A 10446-nucleotide genomic window follows, 5' to 3' on the forward strand; every position below is an offset into this window, starting at 1 on the left:
CTAAAGTTTTGATAAAAGGCATCTGTATAAAAAACACGTATTCCTTCTGAAATACAAATATTGGAGCATTATTTCTAAATTTACATTGTACCATTACTCTATTATACTTATGAATAGAATAGGTGTTACTATTTCCCTTGTCAAATGGGACAGCTTGACAATGACCCTGATTTGATTGTCAGGCAGTGGAAAGTTGTAAGAAAGATGCTTCAGAATTGATTATTTATCAAGAAAATACTTCTATATTAAATTATCTGTCAGAAGCAGTGACAGGTCTTCTTCTTTGCATCTACTTATTACTTGTAAGTGGTGTTGAGCAGACACGAACCGCAAAGTTCGGGGATGGCACTGAGTTCAACCCCCCACCTGTGATTGATGATGTCATCAGGAGAAAAGATCCTCCCCAAAATGGTGATCGGTGCCAGCAAAGGGTCCGCTCATCACTACTTATAAGCAATAAATGTCACAGTCAATGACAAAGAACAATTGTAGTTATATTTGGAATTCAGATATGCACCCAACTGGAATTATACTTTAAAATAATCCTAATTATGAGCTCCAACCAATATTGTATAGTAGGCTAGTAGTGGTCTGGCAACTTGGATATTGAAAGTTTCACATGAATAATTGGTGATCCATATATTCCTCAAGAATGTTAGATCCTTGTTAGTTCCAATAGTTATGTGTTGTAGGTAATGGCATTTATCCAAGTGAGCGAGCTTTATTGCTAATAATCTGTGAATAAAGAAGTACACACATATGTTAATAGAAGGCAGCATGATTATATGGATTATATAATATCCATAGAAATAATGGATAACAGAATAAAGTTATACAATCATCTTATGCTTACTCTTTGCAATAGTAGCTCCATTTTATTCAAAAAGTCTTCTGGACTCTGTTGTGTGTACTTTGAACATGGAGTGCAGTCCTGAAATGGGAGATAGAATCACTTTTAACATTTGTCTTATTTAAATGTTATCCATATCATGATGGGATAGTAGCAGGTCTGATTAGTTAAATACATTTCTGTAGGTATGACATATAAGACATATGTCTATATAGGAATGTAATCAGGCTCCAACTGGCCACAAGGGAGCAGGACATTTCCTGAGTGGGCCCCTCTATGGTAGTGGAAGCCCCTATGCCAGAGCGGCCCCTCAGCCCCTCCATGAGTAGTGATTGCATATAATATTAAACTGAGAATATAACTGTACAAGTTTCTCATGGCAACAAATCAGAGCTCAGCTTTCATTTCCCACAGTAGTTTATTAACTCCCGTGTTAATGTTCCTCTTTACACCCCAAATCTCCAAATTTTGTACAGTTGTCTGATTTCCCTTTAATCATATATGCTGTTTGAAGCATATTGGCTACCTATCATTTACCATTTAAAATACTGGTATTTTTTATCATTTATGCTATACATTACAATGCCAGAGATTAACCATATAAGAACAAAAGCTAAGCCCAAATTTTCACAGTGCATTTGTATGTCTCAGAAATCTTATATAATATATCTTATTAAATACCGATTATATATATATATATATATATATATATTATATAATATATTGTTTACATGTTGATAAAGACTCACCTCATGATCATGGGGTTTGCTGAGTTTTACTTTCCTCAAAATTTTTTCTAGAACATCTTTGTCTTTTTCAGTTGCTGCTTGTAATTTAGGAGTTTCTGATCGAAAACACGTTAAGGCAGTGTGTAGGCACTCCTCCTAAAAGTAAAAGTAAAAAAAACAACTGTTTATTATATTTATTCACAAATCTCAATATGGAGAAGTCTTCTTAAAATAGAAGGTCATTTATAAAAGCTCCCAAAGTATTCTGATGCTGGAGACCTCCTTTAACATTTTGTTCTTTACCTGGTCACTGGTCTTTGCCTGAATTGCAAAGTCTGGTAACCACCTAACTGTTTTAGAGGCTGCGCTGAGGCAGGAGACAAGCTACTTATATAGTGGTCTTAGCTTATGGTTAAGTGTGTGTGGAATAGGGTTTAAAATCTCATGTACATGTTATGGGGGAAAATACTCCATTCGTATTGCTAAGCTATCTTATTCAGCGCTTGCAAAGCGGGATGCTGCTGCAGTTCGGCAACTGGCTTAGATTCTGCCTCTAACTCTCAACACCACATAATTAAAAATACACGCACTCAAGCAGGCCTCCCCCGACATGTTTCGACATTTATATGGCGTCCTCTGGGGGTAACGGGGCTGCATTTGATTCTGATCCTGTTCCTCCTGCCCTGACCTCCTGCTTTGTTACTGATGTTGATCCTGCACTGCCTGTCTCGACCTCCTGCCTGTCACTGACCACGAGTTTGTTTGACGATTCTGTACCTCACTTCGGCTGGCACTGCGGACAAAGTCGCACCTGTGGAACGACCTTTTGGTACCACAACGCAGCAAGTCCGACTCACTTTGCGGTGGACTCTGGTGAACACCTGGGACTCTGGTCAATTTTTGCATATAATAGGACATAATCCTACAACATTAGTTAGGAATCTGGTAATCTGTTACTTCTGCAATAGATATGCTGGTTTGACTTTAATCCCACATCATGTCATTAGGATTCGTGAAAGTATTGCTTAGTGTTAAGGGGGCTTCCTTACAAGGTAGCAAAAATAGGCATTGTTTTCCTTGTCCAATCCTGGAAAATGTATTTGCATATTTGCCAACAAAAATTACAGTGCTTTTACATTGGTCATTGTCAGTGTTTCCTTACATTCTCTATAGAAGCACATTCAGCAAGTTTTTATACTTCCTGTTTCAGGTTTCTACAGCAGGTGGAACTATTGGTATCTTACTGGTGAAAGACAGTTCATTTACTGCATATGATGTAATGGCTAGGACTTTCTTTGTCTGTTTTAGGTCACACTGTGTGGAAAAAGCTATGAAACTACTTAAACAGTGAGTAGAAATTCCTGTTCAGCTGCTTTTTTCTAAGTTAAAATTGCTCACCTCAAAAATTGTAAGTAATCACAGTAGGAAACATGGAAAGAAAGTGAGTATGCATCATGGAGGTCATGTTTAGTCATGTCAACTAGTCATTACATGGATTTCAAAATTCAAAATAGAGTAGTAGTGATATGTTGATGGACTGATTGTTATCTCTGACCCATTATGGGTTAATTCAGCGGGTGCTAAAATATTTAGGTGATTTTTAGAGCCCTGAAAAGTACAGGCACAAAGCCAGGAATTGCTCCCTTCTTATGCCACCTCCTTGCTAAGTTGACATAAATTGGTGCAGAGTGGGCTGGGCCAAAGCATGCAGTGGGCCAGGATGAGCACGCCATGCCCCGGCACATTAGCAGGCATAGAACTGCCCATAGTATATCTGACACAACCTACAGGTTGGGGAAAACGTGAAAATTGCAGTGCCCAACCCTATATGACTGCACCAGGGGAATGTACTCTATGATTGGTCTGCTCCGCCAAGTTTGGGCCAAGAAAAGATGACGCTGAAATGAACACAGCCATGGTTGTGTCCATTTTCCTGTCCTGAATTGACAATATAAACTTTATGTACAATTATAGTCAGTGCCTGCACATAGATTGTGCAGACAGATTACGCAGCGCTGCACAGAACTTCCAAATCGGTCCCTGTCCCCAATGGGGCTCACAATCTAATCAACCTACCAGTATATGGAGTGTAGGAGGAAACCAGAGGACCCGGAGGAAACTCATGCAAGGACGGAGAGACCATAAAAACTCTTTGCAGATGTTGACCCTGGGACTTGAACCCCAGGGGGACTTGGTCCCCAACGCTGAAAGGCTGTAATGCTAACCACTAAGAAACCGTGCCGCCTATGGTAGTTCAAAATCCGCTTTCTGTCTCATTCAAGGGTAAACTGCAGTTTTTTTGTCTTTCACCTGTACTTTATACTGTAGGTTTACTTAAATTAAAATTGGTAAAAGTTTACAAACACAAAACCACCACATACTAAATAGGAAAGCCATGCCTAGTGAATAATATTGCTGTCTGAAATAGGGAAAATAGTCTCAGACTTTTTCTGTCTAGAATTATTATTCTAAATTATAATATTTTTCTACAGCCGAATCCTGCCTTTAGTATTTTTATGTGGTGTAAGGGGAGATTAATACAGGCCTAGGGGGAGATTAATACAGGCCTGGCGGGAGATTTATGATGTTTCCATCCGGTAGCTCTCAAAACTACGCCAGGTCCGAAAAATATGAAGCTAAGTAATTTGACAGGCATTGTGGTACAATTCATTAAAATACTAAGACCCCCAATGTTTTAAATTAAAGTATTATTACTTACTTATCAAAATCTAATTGTTATTCAGTCAGATGTTGACAGCTGCGCTTTGTTTCATTTGCATTCTCAGGGGAACGTTGACGCTAAGAAAGTTGTAAAGTGCTTATAAACCACAAGTTCTGTATTATGAGATTACTTTACAGTAACCGCGGTGGAAATATATGCATCATGGCATATATTTCCACTTGAACCAGCATCTGCTTCATTCAACACATACCAAACAGCAAAAAATAGCTGATGGAGCCTTATGAAAGTACAATATGGTATGGGAATGTTAAAAGCAAGTCGAGAGAAAAGCACAAAGTACCTGTTGTTGACCAACAGATCAGAGACAAGAAAGCATCAAGGAAATCAAAAGTGAACTGTATAAACCACCAAGTACATGAGTCAGACACATATCTGGGTTATTTCTTGCCACTTTTCTAACATAAAAGTAAACATTGAAGTGAAATGTGGACCGCAGGGATTTGTCCAAGGACTAAACTGTTGGCTAGCAACATGAATTTGCATTTGCATAATTTTAAAAGCCTTTCTTTGTAAAATCCAGGACATAAGAAGCTATAAGTAGAGCAGATCCTTCAAGAAGGGGCACATATCATCATGTCAGTGTACTTGGTTTACAATCCTTCATCCTGGCGGTAGATGTCCTTTAAAGTTCTGATGCAATCACTCATATTTCTATATGATGCAAGGACTCCAGTCCACTACACTATGTTCAGGCTCATGGGATTAGGCCGGCCCATGGATCTGTTACCACGGGCACTGTTTGGGTGCAGCCACCCTAAAACTGACTCTAAAATACTATATATAAAGATAGATAGATATTAGTGAAGCAATAACATCGCAATATCACAAGGACATTCCATCGCATTCTAAAGGTCTGAACTGCTTCTGCGCTCTAGTAACTTCTTGGTACGTGCACATAGACGTGGGCCTTCCACACCAGAAGCTCATGTAACATTTGTCTCCATATCTGTGGTGAAATTCAGAGTGTAATTTTGTCCAGATTTAGCTGTTGCTTACACAAAGGATTTAAAAAGGAAAGGTGAGGTCCTGTGCATATCAACAGCAGATTTTTGTGTGGAATTATTTTACAACTTTTGCATGGGTTGCTGTGAAATCACTTTACTTTTAAAGTAATTGTAATCTGCAGGTGAATGTCAGCACAATTCAATGTGGGAAATCCAATGTGGAACTTGACCGGGACTTTACAGTTTTTACAAACGCTCTAGGGGAGGAGCCATGAGGCACTCAGGTGACGTGAGCCTGAGTGCATCAGGCTAATTTACATCTTTTTAAACCTTATTTTCTTGGGACTACGTGCACCCTGGATTATGCTAGAGGCGGCTGCAACATCCCCTAGAGGTGACGAGCATCCATAATAGGCCAATCTACCACCGATAATCTGGTAGTAAATGTCCTTTAAAAACCTTACTGGAACTTATATTTAGTGACACTGGACTCCCAGTATCAGTATGGTGCAAAGTACACAGTTTGACTAAAATAAGTCACTTAAAAACCCTTTATCTGAAAAATCCTCATTTGATTTATGATTATATTTTTAGAAATTATGGTAGTGTCTTTGTCTCACTCTTAGTGTTTCTTTCTCACTCCTGGTCTGTAACTCACAGTCTCCAACTTTAAGTATCTGTCTCGCTCACATTCTTGGTCTCTACCTCAGTCTTAGTTCCCCTCTTTCTCAATTTCTAAAATAGTTTCTCCTTAAAGGAGTGTCCAGTGAAGAATAACTTAAAAAAAAAACTACAGTTTTTACACACAATGCAATAAAATATAGAGGAGGAACTTTTTATGTATCTTATTTTCCAGTCTGTTGTATGCATTGTCTCTAATATTTGTAAAAATAATGTAAAAAATTTGCTCTGTAATATAAAGCCACAAAATTGTTTTGTATCCTTATTCTAGCCAAGAATAATCTAGCCACAACAGAAGCTAGCCACATGTACTTTTACTCTACTCATATAAATTGACTTGTATGACGCAGATTTAACTTTTGTCTTAAATTGTTAATAAATATGTCACACAACACATTATTCATATTATTCCCTGGACTGGGTTATATGATCTTTCAATAGTACAAATAATTAGATATTTAGTTGTTTAGTACCAGTATGAACATAAAAATAGAGTTCATTAAATATCTAGAAAGTTGGCTATGGCTTTTTTTTAGGGGTTTTTTTGCTTTTTGCTGTTTGTTATTTAAGGATTCCAGTAATATTACCCATTCTATTTGGTGGTTTTATTTATAAAGATAAAGGCGAGTCCACTTCTATCCTAAACCAGCTTTAAGAATGCAAAATAGAATAAATCTTTAGACCAATTTTCGATTTTAAGAACTCCAGTCTAAACTTTTAGGGTAGGTGCACACAGGTTCTGAAAGTGCATCCAATGTGTACATAAATTTACACATAAATCTGCTGTAAATCCATTGTGTTGGATTTGGTTTCATTGTGTTTTGAAGCTCATTGGGCAAAATGCATACTAACACGTTTGCAATGCGTTTCAAAAACGCAAAAGTAACCTAATTCAAAACACAATGAAAAGCATCCAAAAAATTGTGTGAACATGGTTTTAGTGGTGAAAAGTTCTTTGAATTTTGATCAGAAAATTAATATGCTGGGGATTTTGAAAAGCTCGATTAGTTTGTGGAACTTGTGCGCAGTATCTTTGTAATCTCATTTATTACAACGATACAGTATTCTGCAGTGTACCGTATTTTGAACATGTAATTCAGCGTTGAAAATCTGCCGTATTTATTTTGTATGTTCCCTATTTAACATATAAACCAGGTCCTTGCATTTCATAAATCTAGATATCATATGTATCACTTGGTGTGCCAACCACATCAATTTGTAATCTGTACCCAGGTTTATCTGAAATCTGTTGGATCTATTGAAACCATCTCATTTACTGTATGCCTGCTCTTTATTTGATATATGTAGTTTAATTTTGAAGCATAGAGTTACAAATATTAGGTGTATGTTACCATAAATCATGAGTTATAAATACATATAGATATATATTGACTTTCATAAACCCTTCTGCACACATCAGCATGTCTAGTCATGTCATATATCACCAGAACAATGAGTTTCACACTTTGTGGTTAAGGTTAGTATCTGACATCCTATTTGAATATCTCCTTTTTTGAAAGAAAACTTGTTGTGCACATGGTTAGTGTTTGCGGTTATGTTTATTGCATGTGTCTGCGAGAAACCCGTATTACTCATTTTATATGTTTCTGTTTAGTTTTGTGTGTGATCACCATAAGCAGAAACTATACTGTAGTTATCTGTATCTGGAACATTTATCTACTTTACTCTGGGGAAAAGTCTGTAACTAAATTGAAAAATGCATTTTCCTCTGACACGGTAAGTAATGAGGCACATTGGGGCAGATTTATCTTTAAGCAGATCTTACTCCTGTTTCTTGGAGTATCTCAGATGCACGTTATATGTCTTTTGCAGATCTGAGTTATTAACGTGGCTTAGGCAGCTTGATAAATGTGGCATATTCATTAATATCTATGGTGGAAGTGCCACTGTTAAGTTAAAAAGTCGCTCAAAAGTTCTTCATTTTTTCCTATACCACTAAGGGACTGGAATGGATTGCTGTCTAACTCTGCAACTTTTCGGAAAGTCACACTCCACACTCTCTACAAAGACTCTACATTCTTTGGATTCATATAATAATATGTCAGAAATCAAAAGTGGAGTAAGTTGGTAAAAAGTTGCAGATTTGTCACAAATTTGCAGGTGTGACAATCGTAGGATATTTTCAGAACTGCAAAAGAACTGCGATTATACACCCTCCCCCTGTTGTACATGAAATACTATGCTATACTCTTACTATGTAAGACCCTTACAGAAATTACAGAGTAAATAGTCTATTAGTTTAAGTTTCATAACATTTATTAATCATTAATTAATTGGTTATAAAATTTCTTTTCACTATTTATGATTTTTTTTGTTTTTATATTGACATCTATTCTTGAAAAGCAAAACCAAAGGTCAAAAACCTCTAATCTGCTTTAATCATCACACATAACTATGTAGGTGGGTGAAGGCTTGTAGTAATGACTAAGTGTGTTGAAATTTTTAAGTACTTACACATTTTTTACACAAAGTGTTTTCTGTAGAACCTAAATACAATAGTATAAAGTATAAATATCACTTATGTAGATCAAACTGTTATGTAAATAATGTATACAATAATAAAAATTATTATTATTGTTATTAAAAGGTCGTGAAAAAAATGGTTTGTTTAAATTAAACAAATTGAATCTTTTGGGACACTAGAAATTACATGTGGAGCTGAAATTTTTCACAATTGATAAATAATACAAGAAGGCCTATTATTGTCTCAATACCATCAATTTTGGAAAACCTAAATGAAAATTCGTGATGACAGTATCACTACCACCAACAGAACAAAAACTAGAATTAGTTATAATATCAGTGAGAAAAGCAATAATAACTATAATTTAATATTGAATCATTAAGTACATCTTACCTTCACCTCATCTGGTACATGAAAAGAATGTGGGTGCTAGAGAAACAGAAATTTGGCATTAGATTTGCAAAGTCACATCATCATAGTAGTAGTAAATACAGTCATTTGTAGTGTTTACTTACGGTCCTATTGCTAATTTCTCTGATCTTTATGACCACTTTCTGAAGTTCTTGACAGCGACTTCTGCTTGGTAAAGCTGCATGTAAAAGAGCAGTTAATGCCAGCAAACACATGCAATATAATAACACTTTCCCCATGTCTCTCCTGGTGTTCACTCCAAATCAAACTTGATCATCACATATTGACAACATACCAATTTATCTGCTATTGAGGGAATTGTAGGCCCCTCCCATTTCTTGTGGAAAGCTTTGCAGAATGGATGAATGAGTAATCGTTTTTTCTTTTCCACTGGCTGTGTGTACGTCTTTACGTTGATGGGGGTGGTGGGTGGAGACAAAAGTTAATGAATGGGCAGGGAAAGTGAGTTGCAGTGAATTCCAGCATATAATAAAAAGAGAGAAATTTACCTGACTCAGGTGTCGGTAGGCAAAAACTATAAATTTCCATGATACTTTTGTGAAATTTTTCATGCTGCTTAACCCAATTTTATTATTATTAATATTACTATACTGGTTCTTTAACACTAATTTTGAAAGATCTGTCACACAAAGTTTGATAGTATCTGATGGTATCAACCTAGGAACAACATAGATATGATATTTATACATGTTATGTAAAGCTCATTCTGAATTATTGTCATGTATATGATGTCAATCCTGGAATCTGTGCAAATGTTGGGTTAGCCATTACATTTCTTGTAAGTTTTAAAAAGATTTTTTCATTTAAAACATAGAAAAGCGCAAGTTGTACATATACATACTACATAACAACAAAATATATTTGTTGTACAATACATCACAACTGCAAAGGAATTCCAATAACACATTGGCATTTATTATGTCTGATGTATCTTTAACCCCTTAAGGACGAAGGGTTTTTTCGCTCATTTCTCGCTCTCCACCTTCAAAAATCCATAACTTTTTAATTTTTCCGTGTACAGAGCTGTGTGAGGGCTTATTTTGTGCGTAAATGTTACTTTTTGTGATGTTATTTAGTTTAACATGTTGTGTACTGCGAAGCTGGAAAAAAATTCAAAATGTGGAAAATTTTTTAAAAAACCGCACGTTCTTGTGGGCTCAGTTTTTACGACTTTGACAGTGCGCTCCAAATAACACCTCAACTGTATTCTGTGGTTTGGTATGATCGTGGTGATACCAAATTTATATAGGTTTTATTGCGTTTGAATACATTTTCAAAAGTTAAACGAATGTTAAAAAAGAAAAAATGTTTCCATCTTCCGATTCTAATAACTTTTTCATACTCTCATATGTCATTTTTTGCAAAATGAGCCAACATTTTCATTGCTACCATTGTGAGGTCTGTGCAACATTTTGATCACTTTTTATTCCATTTTTTATGTGATGTAAAAAGGTGTAAAAGTCGAATTTCGGACATTTGGCCGCCATTTCCCATCTCGGAGGTCACCGTCGGCCGTAACCGTTTTTATATTTTGATAGATCAGGCCTTTCGGGACGTGGCAATACCTAATGTGTCTATGATTT

At 36.2% G+C, this 10446-nt stretch overlaps 1 protein-coding gene across 1 annotated transcript; it reads right to left on the reverse strand.

Moving 5' to 3' along the window:
- Window positions 1-369: 369 nt before the first annotated feature.
- IL21 (interleukin 21) lies at window positions 370-9153 on the reverse strand. The gene is made up of 5 exons (XM_072127940.1): window positions 8947-9153; window positions 8825-8860; window positions 1600-1734; window positions 854-931; window positions 370-735 (listed from the first exon to the last, which is right to left on the reverse strand). Exons 1-5 carry the CDS (start codon window positions 9079-9081, stop codon window positions 703-705), a joined length of 417 nt encoding a protein of 138 aa, XP_071984041.1. The 5' UTR covers window positions 9082-9153; the 3' UTR covers window positions 370-702.
- Between the last annotated feature and the right edge of the window lie 1293 nt (window positions 9154-10446).

The sequence above is a fragment of the Engystomops pustulosus genome, chromosome 1, assembly GCF_040894005.1.
Source record: "Engystomops pustulosus chromosome 1, aEngPut4.maternal, whole genome shotgun sequence".
Classification (NCBI taxonomy): domain Eukaryota; kingdom Metazoa; phylum Chordata; class Amphibia; order Anura; family Leptodactylidae; genus Engystomops; species Engystomops pustulosus.